Genomic DNA, 21,524 nt, shown 5'->3' on the forward strand with positions numbered 1-21,524 from the left:
GGGGGGTGGGGGAGGATAGTGGCTGGGGCCGACTGTCACTCAGAGAGAGCGGGGACATCTGTCACTCCCGCGCCGTCTGCATGGGTTATCGTCCTCACACTCATCCTGGTCGGCTCCTGTAAATCTTTAATTCCCCATTTCCGCTAATGTGACAGTGTGCTGCTGCTGCTGCACAGTTCATTTCATGTTGGTTCAAGGAATTACAACTGTCTTCACTCTTGTCAGCCTTATAAATACCTAATATTTCTCAACAAATCGGGATTCGAACAAAAATTTCGAGATTTTTTTGCTTCGGATTTCGAATGAAAATCCAGAACGTGAACGCCCCCGAAAATAGCCGGAAAAAACATAACGTGCGCGGACCGATCGGCTGACCCACAACGCACTTTGTTATTGTGCACAACGCAGCCTCTGTATGCAGACGTGTCCCGTTAGCTACGGAATACGGATAAGGCTACATTGTCAGCCTTAGAAATACCTAATATTTCTCAACAAATCGGGGTTCGAACAAAAATTTCCAAGATTTTTTTGCTTTGGATTTCGAGCGAAAATCCAGAATGTGAACGCCCCCGAAAAAAGCTGTATGCAGACGTGTTCCGTTAGCTACGGAATACGGTTAAGGCTACATTGTCAGCCTTATAAATACCTAATATTTCTGAACCGTACAGTGATACTGAACGAGATTTTTCACTTCATTCTGTAGTTATTCCGCAGAACAATACTGGCATCAACAGCTTAACACGAATTACAGTATAATTAATTGTACTCTTCTCCGCGTCCAAGCAGATTGCAAGGCAACAGCAGCAGCTTCTACAGCAGCAACACAAAATCAACCTCCTTCAGCAGCAGATCCAGGTGAGTGAAATGTCTCTACCTTGACTGTGCCACAACAGGCCGGCGGCTGATAAGTCGGCACGACGACAACTAACACCCAGGAGCGAAAACAAAAGCACACGAGTTCTGTGTTCGCCCCTCTCTCCTGACACATTTTCACATCTATAAATCATTACGCCGCGTGGCAGAAAAGTCCTCATCGTAACTGATATGAACAAATGTTGGGAAATGTGAGAAATAAACGTGATATTCAATGTGGAAGTCCTCTATATCTTTTATATGGACTTCTATTAGAAGAAGCCAGGCATTACACACACATTACTCTCTCCAGACACGTTTTCACGTCTGTAAATCATCTGTCATGTGAGCAGTCATCACCAGTATCAAATGTTAATTCCTTGTGGGTAATGACTCAGTATGGAGGGGATTCATTTGCACATCCTAATAGGGATAAAAGGAAAAGATAATAGACGCCCAGAAGTGACAAGTGACTTCTAAAACCAGCTGAGTTTGTTATTTATACACAATTGTTTATAGTATGTCTGTGCTGCTTGAGCTAGCGCTGTTGATACGGAGACAAGGAGGACCACCCTGGTAGGATGGTGCGAATGAAAGTCAGTTTGCACCGGATTCCCAAGGCCAGGTCCCTCCATGTGGTCAAGGATGCGAGCCTCCTTGTTTGATTCAAGGGAGAACAGGGAGTGTACGTCCTTTTCTTATCGCATGTGTAAATGATCTTTCAATTTAGGAGGCCTTGGCAATGTGGACACATTCTGTACCAAATAAAAGAGAACCACTGGGCTGAGAGAGACGGTCACTGATGAGCCGCTATGTTTGACACCAAATGCCTTAGACTGCTGGGATACTGATGTTTATTCTCTGCTGAGGGATTGAGATGAGGTCTAGTTCAGACACGAGGGAAGGGTGGAGAATGGCGACAGCTACAGCATGGGTCCCGGCAACAATTGACCAATGGTATATAGTTTTGCAAAAGGGTACGATGTCATTTCCATTTTTGGAACATTTACTGGGGAAAACAAAGTGGTCATGTTTAACCCAAACTCACCCTGGAAGTGACCTTGATGTTGACACCAGGATTGGGGGTATAACTGGATCTTTCCAATTTCCAAAAGGGGAAATAGAGGATACAGTCGCTCAAATATTGTGATAAATTGTTTGATATTATATTGATATTTTTGTCTAAATATTGTAATACTTGATGGTGTGGTGTTATCTTGATATTTTAAGCAAGTTAGATCAATATTTAATACATAGATACTTGGACGTACTGCTGCATCGGTGACGTGTTCACTGCTTAACGTTTACTGCTTATTTAGTTGAATAAGGGAGCGATTTATTCCTCATTGTCATGCACATAATATTGTACTGAATTATCCGATTTTCCCCCCTAAAATGATGGTTGTTATTACAATATATTGTTACAGTATCGCAAAATACCACAATGCATCGTATAACACACCTGCCGATACACAGCCCTAGTGACGGCAAGGCTTAGGCTAAAGACAAATCTCTCGCTCTAGACATCCTGCCTCACCTATGTGTAAGAAATTGTTTAAGATCCAAAGATCATGTTAGACTGCCTCTCTACTGCATCAACGTATGCCTCTTCACTGGACCTGCAGTCACAATAACGTTCACCTTGTGGATAAGAGCTACACGATGTGACTGAGTTTTGTTACACAGGTTTCCAGAACACAAATCTGTATATCACAGGTATCTATCAAAAGCTACACAAGTTTGAGCTTTTCTCCACCAGAACCCCAGCTATCGCCGCCACACACTTTTTTTTTTGCAGTTGTCCCTGGAGGGTTAAATATTCCTTTGATGAATAAATAGAGTAGCTGTACAATGTAGCAACACTTCAGAGACGGACGATTCTCCCAGCATTTAACCACGTCTCACCGTAGTCTGCCTTGTTTTTTTGGATCATTAGATAAAGAGGGAAGCAACCGGGCTTTCAAGTGGAGACTTTACTTGTATCTTTGTTCAAGTGTTTGAAATTGATATTTAGAAGTACATTCCATCACACACTTGACCGTATCTCTCTCAAGCTCCGAATCAAGAGGAATTATGAGGGGTCATTTGCATTTAATTAAGTGATGAAAGTATACGCCTGTAGAAGTGGGAGACATTTGGGCAGAGCGCTCCTTCTCATTGAGTATGTCTAAAGAGTCCTCCACGGAATGAGCACCAGATGCCCCTCAGCAGGTACTTCATTTAAGGCTGTTTTTAGTTTGGATTTCTGACAATGGCGTGCAATGTACAACCTTGTTAATACATGCAAAATATGCCAATAAAACAGCTTCTTAAAAGGAAGGAGGATGTTGTGATGGACTGGAGAAAGAATCAGGGTCCACCGACTCTTTTAGACACAACTTCAGCTCCTTAAAAAGTGTGAGAGTCGATGGAACAAAGGAGTCTGCATCTATAAATCTTGAGAAGGAGGACAAGGCACGACTGGTCAAACCTGTTTTCAGCACCTTGCTGTTGAGGCAGTAAGTGATAGATCTTTGCTAAATTCTTCTAAGCACCCGTTCAGGTCAGAGAAGGAATACCAGGTGTCGATTTCATTGGTGATATGAGCCTGACTGACTGTGCCACGCCAATGAAATACAACACTGCAAGTTCAAACATGAGAGTTCTGGAGGACAGACTGAGATAAGTGCGCCACAACATCACTTTAATCATCAGCCTTTTCACTTGGAGCAGAAAGTCAACACATTGATATGATGCACTGTGGTTCAAATGAAATCTTTTCCACTTTTTGGTAGTTTAAAAAGATGCTGGCCAATTTATAGGACGCCTGTTTACCATGGTTTCCCTAACTTTTGATGATATCCATAAAAGCTGCTGTCAACAGAAAAAAGTATCAGCGCTGAACAGAGGAGGTAGTTCAGAGATTAAGTGAGATTTGGAACAAAGAATTGTGTTTAATGATGTTTGTGTGGAACGGCTTTTCATCCCGTCTCACATTCTTACAGGAGAAAGAAGCAGATTTGGTTTTTTGTCCGCTGGGATTACAATGTCACTTGTTTTAAGATAGCAGATGTTTGGATTGCAGTGTCCCCCGGGCTTATCGCAAGTTTAAGCTCGCAGCTTTTGTGTGTTTTCCCTGGAAGCTGGCTGGCATCCTATTAATTCGTCCTCATCTTTAAAATCATCTTGGCACTTGCTCAATCCGAGAAGGAGATTAACGCAGGGTTGATTTAGTTAGCAAAGCTATTCAGGATTTGAAAAGAGTTGTGACGTTTTAAATGTATATTAGACGGATAGTGTTTGGCCATTCACTGAGCAAAAATTTACATACATTTTTTCGGATCCATTTTTGTGTCTCTCTCTCTCTCTCTCTCTCTTCTTGTTCATATTGAAGCCTCATGTAGATGAACGTACAGGTTTTGCCTGCTCTTAATAAACAGTACAGGTCAGTGCCCCAGTGCTGACAGCTTCAACCCGAAGGTCGTGACCTCCAGAATTGGTCGACATGAAGCCGTCACAAGCACGAGTTGATGGATGCCCACAAAGATGCTGGCGTACAGTAGATGGACACACAGGGACCTCTGCATTGATACAAACATCAAGAGAATAAATATTGACTCAAAGGTCAGCTTGAACTTTATCTTCACAAACAGGCAACTGAAAGCAGGGCCCCCTAGATGAAACAGCGCAACCCTTTTAATCTGGAAGCATTTTGATAGAATGTGTTTTTTCCCCCCCTTATCAAACAAATATTTAGAATAATAGAGCATTATTACTCATCCATGAAACTGATGTGTCAGGAGTGAGAACACAATGTTCAAGATAAAACGGAGGCCGGCATTCTTGCTTAATTACGCTTCACTGAGGGGAATGTTGGAAATCTTAAATCATGAAACCGTCCGACACAAACACACATCTCCTGGTGTAGAGGAAAATAGATTTGAAGGGAGAAAGGCTGCGACATTGTTGTCCCAGCGAAGGCTTCAAAGGCTTCAAAGTCCTTCTCATATGTATCTTTAATGGCGTAAATAAACAGTGGGGGACTTTCCCACAACATTCGATAGTTTGAAGCGAAAGGTTCTGCGATTAAAGATGACATTCAGCGACTCCTGCGTGGCTGTAGACAATTAAGAGAAGATGATTTCAAAAGCGGAAGAGACACATTAATGCACCGATTCCACTGAAGAGAAGAAATGTGCCAGTTATATATACAGTGTATAGAAGCAGGGGAAACAAACGAAGCCTCTGTGTGGAAGACTGTCATGATTTTTAGACATTTGTTTTTGACAACTTGTACTTGAGCAACACCTGCGTTACTGGCTCCATCTCTACAGCGAGTCACGGTGAAAGTAACAGAGTGAAAAGTAGTTTTCATGGACATTTTAAGTGAAACACTGAGACAGTAGACAGTCGAAAATATGACATAACTTGAATCGTATTCCGAATTTCTCTGGTCTCTTTTTAGATCTAATACAACGGGTAGTGAATAAAGGTTTATTTTACTGTCACAAATAGAATAATGTCATAGTGAACACTGAATGGCCTTTTCCTGATGACTGTGACTTTCACTTGCTGATCACAAGATGCTCTAACATTGGTATCGTTATTACACTGAAACAAAGAGAGCTTTTATTGAGCTAATGTTAGCACAACTGTTTTTAAAGGGATATAAGAAAATAATGATAATCGTTTTTATCTCGCAGCCACCATTACAGAATAACATTTATTCAGTTAAAAAAAAAACTTAAAAATTAAAAATATCGGTGGAAAAACTGCCTCATGTTAGGCGAAGACAAATATATCGATCCATCAATGTACACTGGTGAACACCACGGAAAAAGCAGTATATTTTCACAAGCGGTCAAACGCAAATGTCGCACAAAATTGGAAAGACTTCAAATGAGAGAAGGAACTTGTATCAGGTGCTTTAACCCAACGTTCAGTTCATCCGGCAGTGGCAGGTCTGCTCGCCAGCCTCTTACCCATTTTGTATTGGATTTCATTCTGAGGAATTTCAATGTATCAAAGTAAAAGTAAGACAAGTGAAAATCTTTATATAAAATAACTGAAGGCAACAACCAAGAACATGGAGACATATTTGTATTTTCATTCAAGTAAAAAGAAAAAAATATGTGTATGACAAAACAATAAGAAAGTAAAATATTTCATTCAATAAAATAAAATAAAAATAAAATAAAAAAAATTGCACAGAGGGTGTGGGAACAGATCTGTTCTACATGATTTAGCAAGGGAAACAAACAGTGTTTTTATTCACTTTCATTTTGTAACCTCTCTCCTCATTAGAATCCACTTTTCACTTTTTCCACCTGACAGTCTTTTTCACCTTTCAAATCACAATGCACAAACATTATTTTCTTATATTAAATGGCCCCATTAATCCAGTTCAGTCAGTGCAAGTGTTTTTTTTTTCCAAGAACAAGCAGAAATGGACAATTATTCTCTTTGATTCTGCAGCCTTGGGTGATAATGGCTTTAATATTTGAAAAAAAGAATACACATGAAGCAGCCAGTGCATTAATTCAGAGACAGTATTGGCCATAAATAGTAAAGAAAATGCTTTCCAATTAGAAGAGTCTGGTAAATATTTTAAAATCCTTCACGGGTTTTAAATAAACAGGGGGTCTGTGCACAAATAAAGCGCTAATTTGTTTATTCTCGGATGCTTTTGTTGTCTCCCAAGGACAAATGAAATCGCTCAGTGTGAGTCTTTTTCGATGCTGTGGTGAAAAAAAAACAGACATTGTTAAAAATAATGTGCAAGAGGCCAATTAGCACATCCCGAAAGGAACTGTTAGCATAATTACAGGAGAATAATAGAGGAGGGAAATGATAATGTGTGTGTGTGTGTGTGTGTTGCGGGAGGAAGTGTGTGTGCTGTGAGTGCCTTTCCTTGTACTGAAGAACTCCATGTTCGCCCGCGTGTAGGATTATGTGGAGGCATTAAGAGCCTAGTCAGACGGGCTTGGCGTTCACCCAGAGAGGCTGAGTCCGGCACTTCATCCTCCATGTAAGGAGACTGCTAGGTGATGAAGATGTGTACATGCACCACTGAAGATAATAGAGAGCCATGACCCCACTCATTAGCCCCGCTGATTTAATATATCGACACTTGGTAACTAATAATTGCCCTCAGCAGACCGGGCTGGAGGGGCGGGATCCATTCAATTAGATGTGAAATGTGACTTCTTGTCTGGCAGGAGAATAAATGCTGACGTTCAATAAAGTTGTGCGCAATCCAGACAATAAAGAGGTAAAACGCTGCGTATAAAAGTTAATGTGGCGCGATAATGTGGGAGCAGATACAGCCTGAGTGAAGCTTTACCTTAGTCATGACACGTATCTTCCAAAACAAATCCTTCATTTAGGAACATTAAAAAGGGAGTTATTTTCACCAGGACAATGCACATTACATGCATCCATTTTTATGTAGTTTTATAGAGTTTGTTGTGCGGCTCTTTTTCCTCCTCAGTGTAAAACTTGATACACTACAGAAGCATTGTGCTGAAAGGTGAATAGGTGTGTGCATTAAAATGCATCACACCATTTTGTTTTAGGGTACACACATGAAACAGGGAAGAACTTTATATATGTAAAATATGTTTAAAAAATACTTGTTCAGTATTCATTGATGGTACAGGAAAAAGCTTTACCATGGTAGTGCTGAAAAACTTGAGAGTATTTTAATACCTTGTTCAATATTATTGGGTTTTCTGTGTACTGTCAAAGTGAAATGTCTTCAACAAACACATGATCTGTTTCAATCACAACCATGTCAGAGGCCAGGAATGGCGCTGTGTGTTGTCTTCACCGATCAACAAGCTCACAAACATCCTTCCATCCACACCGCAAAGTGCAGCCAGACCTCGCTGTTCTCCGCCTCTGTATTCAAACACCTCAGCAGTTTAAGTGGCGATAATGAAGAGGCTCCATCTGAACAGTGACGCACAAACGGCTGTAATGTGTGAAATCACACCTGAGGGTCTACTAAAAATTAGTCACCTGAGGGGGCTGGAGAACAGCACTGGGACCGGCAGACTGACACCTTGAAATATGCACATTTGAAGAAGCGAGTGTGTGGCGTGGTGATACATGAATTCATACACCCAAAGCAGCCAGTATCGGATACGTGTATCTACTCTATTAATGTGAGTAAGTTAACACCTCTGTCACCTGTTTAAATATTATCTCGGCGGGATAAGAGTGGAGCGCACACACTTAACCTCTATTGTGGCCGAAGGAAAACATCAGTTAGGAGAGAACACGTCCTCCAGTGTGATGTTGACTTAGTTTCTTCGGCCTCGCTGCATGAACTGTGTTTTCTCTGCTAATGTTGTGCAAACTGTTTTGTCTTTGGGTTGGCTTCGCAAGGCCATCGCCCACAGCAGTGGGCACACACTCCAGGAGAAAGAGTTTCATTAACAAATTCGGCTGTGTACGGGGGAGAAAGTGCCGTGTGTTTTCTTAGCGCTGGGGCACCAAAGCGAAGCATTCAGTCCGCAGCGAAAAAGGAGCCTCTTGTTTTAAAGGGGGGCAGCGTAACCGTGCCCCACGGAACACAATGAATGGGGCCTTTTGTCAGTGCTGGGCTTTAAAACATGTTGAGAAATGTATGTATCTGAGGTCTGGAGAGCAGGGAGGCAGGTAAAAACCCTTGAATATTTGGAATCAGGAATGTACTTGTATGATTGTAAAGGTTCATTTACTTAAATTCATTATCAGACGCTAATATAACTTGTGTTATATTCAGATGTGAGTCATGACATACTCTGTTGCTGTGGCTCCTCATCATTGTTCACATCTAAAGAGCCATTGCAGAACACCCAAGATTAATTTACACTTTGAACACTTGAACTCATTGTATGGATACATAGAATAGGAGAGACTGGTGACATGCCAGTGTTGGAGGATATGAAGATCAAGATGGGTTGAGGCGGAGGAGGCCGACTTGTTGTGGCAACCCCTGATAGCAAATGTCAAAAGAAAGAAACTATGAACGCTAAAGCCAAAAAACAAAGGTTCAGTCCTATTTAACACCATGTTTTACCACATAAAAAGCCTTGAAAATTCAAATTTCAATTCAATACTGCACTGTTTGTACAAACCATTCAGTGTTATGGTACTCATTGTTTTAAATAGTCTGTAAAAAGCACTATTATCCAAATAAAGTCGGACACGCATAACTTCTAAGCGCTTGGTAGAGACACACACGACAGTGGTTTTCCTTTTATTTATTTATTATTTTTTTTATGAACATTGTCAACATTTAATGAACATTGTCAACATTTCTAGTGTCATTTAATATCTGTCTCTTCGTTGAAATTGACAGCATTTTTTTTGTTTAAACCCTTTAGGTGCCTAAAATTGTGAAAAGCACCATCACTTTTAAACCATCCCAGGTGTAAATATGGTGCCTGGCGTAGTTACTACTTTACACAAGCAGATGCTGAATTGATAACTAAACAGCAATGATCATATCCTGCCATCGCCATCACAGCATGAAGAGTATCTGCAATGGATCAGATAAGCAGCTGTCAAAGTTGTAATTGGTCGCCGCCTGGTGACAACATTTACATGCGGGATGCATTTACTCCTATTCTAAACGTTAGGTCATTTCTCATTTACAGCATGCCTTTATCTCCAACCGTTTTCAAGCTACAACCTTTTGAAATAGTGACATCAATGTTGAACGTTTCATTGAAAAACTCTTGAGTGTTTGGTGTGTTCTGAAGGATTTTTAAAAAAAGAAATAAATACTAGCGTAAGTAAGCAAACAATCTCTTTTTTAATTTCGTTTTTAAAAGGCCATTCTCGAAAAAATAATTTGTTTTACAACAAACAAGAAGTCATTTATCGGCTTGGTCCCCCGACCTTGCTTAAGTATTTGGCGCTCATTGCCTTGCTATCCATTCACTATTCAGGGAACTCAACAGGTTGTTCAGAGATCAGAACACTGAAAATAAGTGAATAGATTGGAAGAACACATTAATAATTACACTGGGTATCAGAGCTAGCCGTCTTTATTCGCACCTCACTTGGTTCAGTTTTGTGCAGTTACTTTCCCAGAAGGTTGTTTCCACTCACTCCCGAGCATGAGAGGAGAGGAAGTGTGAACTACCAGCAGCAGCTGGAGCCTTAAAAACGACAGGCCCCCTCCTATAGAATATGTGGCGCGGGAGATGTGAATCTGACAGCTATTCAAGTGAGAAGAGAAAAAAAAAGATTTACTAAAAATGTGAATCCCCTAAATCACCCCGGATAATTTATTCTAATTTATTGCTAGAAATCTTCACTTAAAGATTACATTTAAAAGAGTTCACTTTTCTCCCAAGCTCTCCGACTTAATTGCTATTTTAATATGTAAATTGTCTAGCGTTTTTTGATTTGTTTGTTCTTGAAGAGGGTGAACAAAAGCTTTTCCATCCTTCCAACACATGTAAAAAAAAAAAGTGAAGCTCATTTTAATTAGAACACCTCACACCTCAGGCCTGAAATTTTTATGTTTTGAACACGTCCTAGATGGAAATTAATCTTTAACACTGTAGGTACGATATAACACAGAAATTATTTTGAAGTAGCAATTAGTCAAGTCACAAAGCCGAAGATCACACCAGGCCTTTTCCAGTCAAACTGTGAAACAGACGAAAGAGGGATTTTTTTTTATGGCACTTTTTGTCTTTTATCTTGTGAAAACCGAATGATTCTGGTGTAAAAAAAAAGTACCTCTCAGTTTCCTTCTGGCGAGAAAGGAGAGCTAGGAACCGAGGAGAGACTCCAGGCGAAGCCAACGGGAGGTCCTCAGGCCTCCGGGGTGTTTTGTGGAGACGCTGAGAGACGGTGAGGAACACGAGTGTTGACAGGATACAGATTGAGTGCTGCAATGCCTTGTACATCTCCATTCCCTCGCTGGATTTTGGAACAGTCAGTGTGCAACATATGAGAACGCATTCTGCGCATTGAACGCATTGTTTTTCATTGTCATTCAGTTTCAACACATTGATAACTTAAACTTCATATTGTGGCTAGATTAACTTTTTGTTACCGATTTTACTTTGTGATTTACAAGGAAAAATACTAACTAAACGATTAGAATACCTCTGATCACCTCAGTGCACCGACACCAGGTGCACTGCACTAGACAATGTGAAGTCAAAGCCAAAACATCCATGATCAAGGAGAGTCAATGAGACTGCGCTGATGGACGTGAAATGAAAGTAAAAAAAAAACAGAACTTCAGGACTGAAGCACAAAGGGTGTTGTTCTTTGAGTTTCTCATCACTGGAGTGATTCCACCCTGATGTCAAAGCTCATATATATATATATATATATATATATATATATATATATATATATATATATATATATATATATATATATATATATATATATATATATATATATATATATATATATATATATATACTTTTTTTGTCAAATCCCACCTCTAGTTGACATATGTCTTTGTGATCAAACACTATATAATTTCAACAAATGTAGGGGGAAAAAAAGGGAAAAAAAAGGGTAAGCAGGATGTTCGCCACAATAATATCCTATTTTTCCTTCATAATTGTGATATTTCTGATCTTATTACTACACAGTTCCTGTTGGGGTGCTGCACACATGTCTGAGGCTGGAATGTCTTTTGCATGATCCACTGTTCACTCATGTCCAACGGCACTGAACACTAAAACCGGTTGGAGACAAACATGAGAAGAAGTTATAATTTAATTTTTTTTTTTTGTTTTGCCTGAACAATGCTTGTTAGTGCACTCACACTTCCAACACTATGGTGGAGACACGACCAACGCTGCTTCTCTGAATGTATTGCACATGCTTCGCCTGTGAAACATAAAAAAAAAAAAAAACAAATTCTGAATTTTAAAAAGTCACGCTTGCCTTCAACTGCCTATAAAGCGGTTCCCGGAACAGAAAACAGATTGTACACAAGCCTGCCGCAGACCTCGCCCGGTCATCCAAATTGATGATACATGTTAAAAGGCGACCGAGTTTCCCTAAAACCTCTGTTGGAGCCCGAGCTGGCAGAGGCGGCCGCCTTGGCCCAGTCTGTCTGACTGATCACTACAGATGCTCCTCGTCAAGTATTCAGCGCCGGGTCCCTGGTGCTGGGTCTAGAGGGACAAACAATAGCACCTGTTCCTCATAAGATAGCCCATTCATGTATCTTTAATGAAGCCCGGGGCAGATGGTGTGAAATTACATTATCTAGTACTTAGCCGTGCTAAGACAAAAGCAAGTGCGGAGAGCACAACAATGACGTGGAATTCAGCGGGAGCAGAGAGGAAGCTGCCCCGGTGCGACGCTCACATCTGCTGCACTTCACTGTGCGAGTGCTCAAGACCATCTTGGCAATGGAGACATCCTGGGCAGCCGGCCCATTCCTGTTTCAACTTGAATAGAACTCTTAAAGGAAGTATTTCGGTTTAGAATGGGAGAATGCCTTTTTGTTATCCACTATTGTGGTATTTAGCCAATAAAATTGAATCTAGAACAATAACATCATGGAGCTCAAAGAATAAATCCTCAGCTCTGAGGAGAGTGACTGTCACACTGTTTCAAACATGTCTTTTTCTGCAGTGAGTGGTAAATACAGGAGCTGCGTCGGTTATGACACCGCAAACTGGAACCAACCCAAGCGGCTTCTACGTGTTAAGAGATCATCGTAGAATAGAAATATAATAAAATAGAAATATTTCTTTGATGAAACTTACACTTTTCCCCCCAAAATAATCCACTTTCCCATCATCCCTTGACCCACTCGATGAAGCCCTGCATATGACTTCAGGCTTTCCTCTTGAGGCCGTGTTTCTGTTTTCATTTGGGCTTCCCTCAACCAAAAGTGGGCTGCATACAAGATGAACCCATGTGAAGCTGGTTGCGACTTGAGTCAATGATTGGTTAATACATTCAGCAACACAAATCTCAATAAATGCTCTTTTGCAAATCCAATTTACATCTGTTATTCCACGCCTTCCTTTTTATATCTCTCGTCTGTGTTTTAATGTAGTAATGCCAAATTAAATTACAGAATTATCGGGCCAAACGGCGCCTTTTATATTGTGTACCGTAAACCATTCCTGCTCAGAGTGAATGGGCAGGATGTTCATTTAATGACGCTGAGAAAGGATGAGCGCCCGTGTGCGTAGGACACAGGAATAAATCGACATAAAGAGCGAAAAACCATGAAAAGTGTGAGTGAAAGCCAGTCACACTTGGAAAGTTTTAGTGGGCATTTACTTCGGTTTAGTAAACACCGCTTCTTACGTTTCACTTTCATTTGCCAGTTACAGGATTATTTTCAAGTCAGGAAAATGCATTATGATGCCTTTGCCCATTGATGTTTTGTTGCCGTACGCACTACCTGGTTACACACTTGTGGAAATAAAAGCCGCACATTCAGCAACAGACACCATCTGGTTTAATAGTCCAAATAGAGAGACTGAGAAAAGCTGTGTTCCCCAGTGTGCCCTTGCCTGTCACTGGCCTCATGGCATGTTGTGACATTAATTATTGTGTTTTTCCATCTGCTCCATACATGCAAGGCCAATATCCATCTATCATTCACTCAGCATGGAAACTTGCTGCAGAAATCCCCATAAAGCCAAGTTTTATTTAAGGTCATTTGTCGCTGTCTCCTTGGCCATTTATTTTTCTTCAGCCTAAGCACTTTTTACAAAATTACCTTTGGAAGAATTACACACTTTTCTATTATTCTCTAATGCACTTTCTGCAACTGCACCTCTGTAAAAGCTCAGTAGACATAAAATGCTTTTATTTATTTAGTTTTTGGTCCAGCTCGGCACCTCCGGACAGATCAATAAAGTAGCTTTAAGTAGCATTTCTACCGAAGGGAGACGCTGGGCGGACCATGTCAGGGGTCTACGGGGGGAGCAAAAGAGGAGATCATAGCAGACCTCAGCCAGAACATGAGGGGAAAGTCGTTTCTCCGACCCGGGCTTATTTCATGCCCCAGTGCAGCGGCAGTAATTGCACCCAGACCCCTTTTATAGCAAGTTGATTTTAAAGAGGAATGAATAGAGAAACATTCTGTAAAGTGTTTATTTTGGGGGTTCGGGGGGTGGGTGACCTTTATTAACCTATTTTCCAGGCAGGTTCCCCTGAGGTGGCCTGGCTTGTGCTAGATTAAGCCTTGCAGTCTCATAGTAGCCGGGCTGCTCCCCATCACGGAGAATCAGGAAGCGGAGGACGACAGTAAGATTGGACCCTGCTAAACCCCCACACACCACTTTTGAGACATGCGCCGCTCAACCACCCCTGACACACACACACACAGACACAAGCAGGGAGTTGTGTCCGCGCTCCCTGTAGGAGAGTTGGTACGTAACAGAGCCGGTGTTGAAAGTTAACACGTGAGGGGAACTGACAGTTCAGTACGGACTTTTCAAATGTGACTGCTGCGTTCTCCGTGCCAGATAATCCCATGGATCATTCAGAACAATTCAATTACATTTTAAATGTATTTAATCTGGCTGACTGTGAGTTTTATTTTATTTTTTTACGGCCTGACAGGGTCGCTGCTGACCAACATATTGAACTAATTTTCATTGGTTTAAAAAATAAAATAAATAAATAAGTATGTGAGGCATCACACAAGAGATTGAGACTATGCTACATGCGTCAAACCCAAGGCCCGGGGGCCAAATCTGACCCGCCAAGTCAATTTAGGTGGCTTGTGTGATGCATGTTGATATTCAAGCTACATGAACCAACAGAAGTTTGATATGGACAGAAGAGAAATAGGTGAAAGAATATGGATGAATAAAATGGAGGTCGATTTCAGTAGTCAAGCGATAATTACATGAAATGTATTGAGTGATACTGCATTCTGTTAAGACTCATTTTCCTGTTGAGTTTGATTTTCAATCTAGGCTGAGCGCTTGTGTGTTTAAAATGTGTGATTAAGATTAATATCGCTACCTCAGAATGGTTGAACAAATATAGACTACGTTTCGCAAAACACATTGGTTGTGGGACTTTGAGGATATCAAACAATTATTACGGATATTAAAGTGGCATAAACTTTTATGGCACAAGTGGTTATGAATGTAACTCCACCATCTCTGAGGACATGCAGAAGTGACCTGACAAGACCAAAAAAAAAGACTCACACCAAGTCCTGCCTCTTCTCACATGTATTTTTTAAACATGAACTGCGGTTTTCAGTTGCAGTTTTGCATTCCAACAGATTCCTCCACTCTCATTCCCATCCTTCCGCTAACTGCTCCTGGTACAATGTGCGCGTGTGGAGCCTTTGATGTGCAGAGGTGAAATTGTAGTTTGGATTAAGAGCAGGCACAGGTCTGCCAGGTATTGTGCGAGCGCGCGAGGGCCGTCCTTGCTGCAGAGCCCCTTGTCAGCCTGTGTTAGGGAGACCTGTGATCTGGCCTCCCCCTGAGTGGAATCTGTGTTCCTGTGTAGCAGGCCTCTGCTAAGGGCTTTCTCTGATCTCTGCTCCCTATCTGTTCAGCAGGTCCAGGGTCACATGCCTCCGCTCATGATCCCCATTTTTCCACACGACCAGCGCACTCTGGCAGCAGCAGCCGCCGCCCAGCAAGGCTTTCTCTTCCCCCCAGGAATGTCTTATAAGCCAGGTATGCTAGCTGATTTAGTCTCTCAGCCCTGGATGTGAATGCATGTCTGACATTCTGTCACACACACAGGTACATGCGGAACACTGTGTTTGGCTTTCTTTTTACGCCCATAGATGTCCATCTATTGCCTCAACTGCAACAAAAGAAACTTTATAAAGAGGCTTTTACAGTGATTTCAATATCTTCATGAGAAATTCTGCCACTAGATACTTTCTCTATGCAATTCAACGACAGTTATGCACATAAAATATGGATGAATTATGTTGTCAATAGCCAAGGTAAATGTTTGCTAGTGAACTGGTTTCCTCCGATTAAGACTAATTTCAAAGCCTGTAACTACAAGTCCAAACCCCTCCCACTCTTCTGACATCTGTCGAACACAAAAGCAAAGCAGACTTTAAAATAAAGGAAGGCAAACTGTCACAACACGCTGAGTGAAATGTTCCCATAGCCATGTAACGCAACGTTTTAAGACTTCCATGAACGATTGTTATCAAGCGGGGGAAAATAAAAAAGACACACGTTGACAAGAGAAGAAGAAAAATCGGAAGCATTAAAGGAGAACGTGGAGAATCGCAGGTAATGAATTAGGTATAAACGCACAGGATGAAAAACAAAGTCAGCTATTTTGGAACTATGGAGCCATGACAGCTTAAACAAAGTGCCTGAGGGGGAGACTTTCAACAGTGTGCTCTCCGCAATCGGCCTGACATGGAAAATGTTTTAGTTGAAATAACAGAGGCTATTATGGAATCATGGTCAGAGGTTGCCATGTGTATGGCTGCTGCATAATTCATGATATATTTGAAGAAGTAGCAAGAGGGGGTCTGGAAATGACTGGCTGAGTTATTTCATAAGCTCCTGTGTCCAACACAATATACACAATATAACCAGGAAGTACAATGTTATCAGCACCACCTACGGGCCGCTCAGAAGGCGGCTACGTCCTTTCTCCATGAAGTGTGTGGCCAACCATTCACTTCCAAGACGGAGGCACACCAATCTGATGTTATCATCATGAGACATCTCCTTGGGACCGCTGCTTATGACCCCCGGCCCCATGGTGCACGCTATGGCAGAAGAGTCATTCTGGCACTGTGGTGGCAAGTCATCAACCATCTACTGGCTGTGCTCAATGGCCAGTTGTTCCATGCTTCACCAACACAGCCATAAAAGTCATCGTCTAAACAAATGTCCGCTCTCGAAATATAAATATAGAGTATGAATATTAGCTCAATAGCCCTCCAAGATACCTGCTTTATAATGTGAAAATGCTCTTCATAAAGTTCTACAAAATATAATGACATACACAAGTTGTGTATTTTAAGCTACAATTTGTGGTCCAAGTCAGTTAAATATAATAGGATAATTCAGACGGAAAAGTGTGTCCTCTACGTGATGCCAATATACAGTCTGCAGGATTAAAAACATAAAAAAATAAATTAAAATTAAAAGAGCTTTAGTGTAAATAAAGTGATATAATACCTGAATATAGCCTCCATCGTGATTTATTGTGCTATTGTCAAACTATATATATATATGTATATATATATATAATTTTTTTTGCACTACCTAACTAGGGTCAACCAAAATATAGATATATAATGTACTGATCCAGAAACAAAGCACTCACTTTTATCCAAAGTGATCTATGACAATTGTAATAATAATAAGGGGCAAAACAGCAACATCTAAACTAAGTTCACGTCATCATCAGTTATTTGATCCGACTGACAAGAAAGGAAAAAGGAAGTAAATCATTACCACTTGATCTGGTCCAGTAAAGGCATGTGCCCACATCAGCCAGCACTTGATCTACAGCGGCGATTATATTACATTGGGCCACATGAGGAGGGAGAATGACCTCAGTAGTTCAGGTCTCGTCTGTGGGTCTGGGACCAACAGCGATTCCCATTCCTGCATTGACAGTGACCTGGCACTGGAAGCATTTTGCTGGCACATAGACTATTTGTGCCCTCAGCCCCTGACTCTCCAGCACTGGCGCTGCACTCATTTAGCACATGACCCTCTCCAGGTTTCACATGACATCTGCAGTCATCCAGCCATTTGTTATTTCTAACTCCTACATCACAAACAGCAGCAGCGGGACAAAAAAGAGGAGTTGTTGAAATAACCACAGTGTGACCTCGCGTCGCACGATAGGGGGCCACTGCTGCGCCGTGATTTTATTTGCAACTAGATGGGGATTGGTTTTCAGTGTTCTGTATTACATTGTGCATTGCTGTGCAAGATTGCGAAGTAGAGCATGTGGGCAATGGCAAAGTGAAAGAGAAGGTGCGGGCATTTACCTTGTCTGTGGCTTAATGGCTCAATATGTAGGTGAAGCAATGTGACATGCAGAAGTAGGGCCTGAGCAAGGCCAACACTTTCCCAGACACGTGTTTAAAACCAATCTCCCTGCTGTTAGACCTGTCGTGTAGACCTGTCACACCGGAGCTGCTCTGTCTGCCTCAGCACACTCGTCGGAGCGTACGATTTTACAATGCCGTGGAAAGAACTCAACTGTTAACTCAGCGCAGAAGGAGCAAGACTGGCAATAAGACAGGGGCATACCTCTGTCGGTCACAGACTGTCTCAGCTTTCAGATTCTCTCGCGGTCCTTACAGTTGGGCCGCGACGACTGATGATGTCACACGCATATGTGGTACTGTATATCCCTTTGCTTTACTTAGCATCTAAAAACAGTGTCAACAGTACAGTTAACACTATTTGAAAAATAAATGTTGAGACAATAACACAGTCGTGTAGAGACTGCCGATATCTACTGAAACATGCTTGAGAAAAGCATGCATGGTCAGATATCTCTGCTTTAATATTAACTCTTTGTCACGGCACATTCCAAATTAGTGACTTTGTTTTATTTTTACTTTTGTTTAGATAATTCCAAATGACAATTAAAGTTCCAAAAAAAGGTGAACACTGGTATTGTTCAGAAACCTGGAGCGACGCCTTTTTAGTTTATCAGAAAACTGCACCAAAAAAGCAAAGTGTTAGTTTAAGAACTCTAGTCCAGGCAACAGTGTTCAGTTGAGAATTTCAGCTTTTTTTTACGAATAATTTAAAAATATGTGTAAAATATGTGTGATGTCATCATGACTTACTATTGTCAACACACTGTGGACCCCAAAACATTGTGAGATTCACACCATCGCCTGAAAAGCACTTGGCTTGTTTGCTCTTCCAAGGTGCAAATAACTGCACTAACATTGAAATCAAAACACAGTGAATTATATGAAAAGTCAATTGTGCCTTAAGGAAAATGTTCAGTCAGTCATGGACGAGAGACTCTGTCATCTCCTGGACATGTGTCCAAAGCGCCTGCAGCTACGTGACTAAAGCAATTTATCCAACAGTGAACGTGTGTTTGAAACATTGCTATTGTGCCTGCGCACTTGTCCTGACCAGTTGACATCCAAGTTGTTTTCACACAACCGCCAAAGCTATCAGTCAAAAACAATGTTCAGCCGAACAATAGTCAGACAAGTCTGCAGCTGTACCAACTACGTGCAAGAACACGCTGGCTCTCGTTGACATCACTAATAATTGAATCCCAGGGGAGACGTTTAAAACTCCAAAACACTCACAGTGAGCGGTTGAAACTCCCTTTTCTCAATACCGTACGTGCTAAACTCAGAAGCAGTTGCTGAGATGTTTTCACAGAAGAAAGAGGGAAGAAGAGAAGGCTCTTGCAGCCATCAATCCAGCTTTTGTTCGTGCAGATGTTGAGACGTGAAGCAGAGCGCTCGCCGTAAGGTGCCACACTTCTCTGGTGAAGTGGTGAACGGGCGACAACCGTGTTGGCACTTGCCTCCTCGCCGTCAGCCAGCGCATTGTCTGAACCTGTGTATTGTTTTTCTCCCTCTGCCACCCTGACAGGTGATAACTACCCGGTGCAGTTCATTCCCTCCACGATGGCAGCAGCGGCAGCGTCGGGCCTCAGCCCCCTCCAGCTCCAGGTATGTATATTATGATGACAAAGAATGTCAGGGATCCCCGCCAACACGAGGCACCGCAGCTTTAGGCAAAGTCATGAGCTTCAAACGAAATGATCCCGAAGGTTCAACCATGCTTATCACCGTACATATGTAATTTACCCTTTTTTTATTGAGGGTTTATCCCACCCTCGCAGCCTGGCTGAGATAACAGGAATCACTTTCTCAGTCAACTGCCAGTAAACATGGGAGGAGATAATTGAGGAAAAATATGGCTCACGAGTGATGGCTGAAATGTTTCTGCTGTATCATTGTGTGGAAAACAAAAAGGGAGAGCAGGGAATAAGATTGACTAAACTGCGACCGCCCCCTCTTCCCATGGCTTCTTGGATCCTTCTTACACATCATTTAAACAGGCTGAACTCAGGTCAGGGCTGAGCCCGAGGGCCCGATGTTTAATATAGATAATTATCTTTGTGCTTTACGTCAAGTTTTCTGCAGTGCTATATAGAAAACATTTCTCACACCAAAGTTCTACGTCTGCATTCGTTTTTCATTTTAAAAAGTACAAAAGTTGGTTACAAAAATCCCTGTTTTGTTAGGCTTTGTTTTCAAAATACAATATATATATATATATATATATATATATATATGTGTGTGTGTGTGTGTGATTGACAGCAGCGCTTCATGATGTAGGTGTAATAATGATGGGTGCAAGTCTGTGAAAAAAAAAAAAAAGATAGAAAGAATGTGAGCACTTTATTAATATCCTGATCAGGAACATAAGATCAAGGCCGCTCAGACGGCACCAGGAGCAAATCGCGGTTTCAAAGTCTTGCTCAAGGACAACTCCGCACATCACTGTGACACGCAAATTATGATAATCGATTCGTAGCTCCGGCCAATTTATTGTTTTGCTTCTTTCGCAATCGGTTTTGTGTTGAAGATTTATTGTGTTGTGTTTAAAAAAGATCAGCCATCTGTGACATTTGATGCAGAGCTGCAGAAAGAAGTGACAAGATCAAACAAGAGAGTTCAAGAATAGGTTGGTGGGGGAGTCTTCGCACACTGATGTATGTGGCAGTTGTCCTTCGGAGGCTACCTGTGTCAGCGGTAACAAGCTTTGGCAAGTCCTAACAGCGCACGTCGCTGCGAGCCATTATGATGAGGGCTTGTCATCAGCGGATCGGATTGAATTGGTCGACGTGTGTCAGTCAGAGTCAGAGGTAACATGTGAACAGAGTCAGGGAAGCCGTATCTCCAGTGTTCTCTCTCTTTATCCTGAAAAAAAAAAAGTTCCTAGCTACAAACGTCTGAATTATTTATGGCAGCCAATGAGGTCAAATCACCAGTCATATATCTGAAGGTTGGGGTGAGGAGGGGAGACAGGTCCAGAGTCATTAATTCTGCTTATGTATCTAACCCTGGGAATGGGCGAAAACACAGCCTCCGAGACCGTGGCTTCCCTGACCTTTACCAAACACAGTCAACAAAAAGAGGTGCATTTCCCATTAATTGAAGTCTGTCACATACTCTGCCCGCTGTCTGCTATTTGCTCTGCGCGCAGACTCCCTTAAAACAGCAAGGCAAGTCAAACATGCCCTTTTCTACATCACCGGGATCAACAAACTGCCACCACTTCCTCCACAAAGCACCCAGACGATGATTAAAACCATCTCATCAAGCCAGACTGGGAATTTATAGTGTTGTCTTAAGAGTGGCGGCCTGTTTCAAAATAAGACGCAACTTTTGAAAAGTACACATCCTCTCGCTGATCCGCTTTGATAAAAGTACACAATTATCTGTGATAACCTTTAAGATTCTAAAACTGAATTTAATGGGAGCCGTTTGGGGCCTCAACATTTTGGTTGGGTGACTCTGAGAATCTTTACTCACTAGAGTCCATGGCACATGAACACAGTACTGACTCATTGTTGCCAAAATTGATGATGTAAGTGTTTAAAACTTCACGCAAACCTCCAAAAACTGGAAATGTTATGAAGATAAGAAGGAATTTGAGATTAACAATTGTGCTTCAGAGAGAAAAAAAGACTGGTGTTATGATGTATAACTAGCTAATGCAGCGGAAATG

The 21,524-nt window shown here is 41.6% G+C and overlaps 1 protein-coding gene across 9 annotated transcripts in view; it reads left to right on the forward strand.

The window, feature by feature from the left end:
* The window catches only part of sox6 (SRY-box transcription factor 6), a 124,986-nt gene that overhangs the window by 74,271 nt on the left and 29,191 nt on the right, over positions 1-21,524 (forward strand). For 4 of the 9 annotated variants that reach the window (XM_053865500.1, XM_053865499.1, XM_053865506.1 and 1 more), the window contains 3 exons: positions 784-855; positions 15,356-15,479; positions 19,377-19,456. In XM_053865500.1, coding sequence (XP_053721475.1) covers positions 784-855; positions 15,356-15,479; positions 19,377-19,456 — 276 coding nt within the window. The remainder of the gene's footprint in view (positions 1-783; positions 856-15,355; positions 15,480-19,376; positions 19,457-21,524) is intronic. The other 5 variants (XM_053865501.1, XM_053865507.1, XM_053865503.1 and 2 more) reach the window with 3 other exon arrangements.

Source organism: Synchiropus splendidus, chromosome 5 (genome assembly GCF_027744825.2).
Source record: "Synchiropus splendidus isolate RoL2022-P1 chromosome 5, RoL_Sspl_1.0, whole genome shotgun sequence".
In the NCBI taxonomy this organism is placed as follows: Eukaryota; Metazoa; Chordata; class Actinopteri; order Syngnathiformes; family Callionymidae; genus Synchiropus; species Synchiropus splendidus.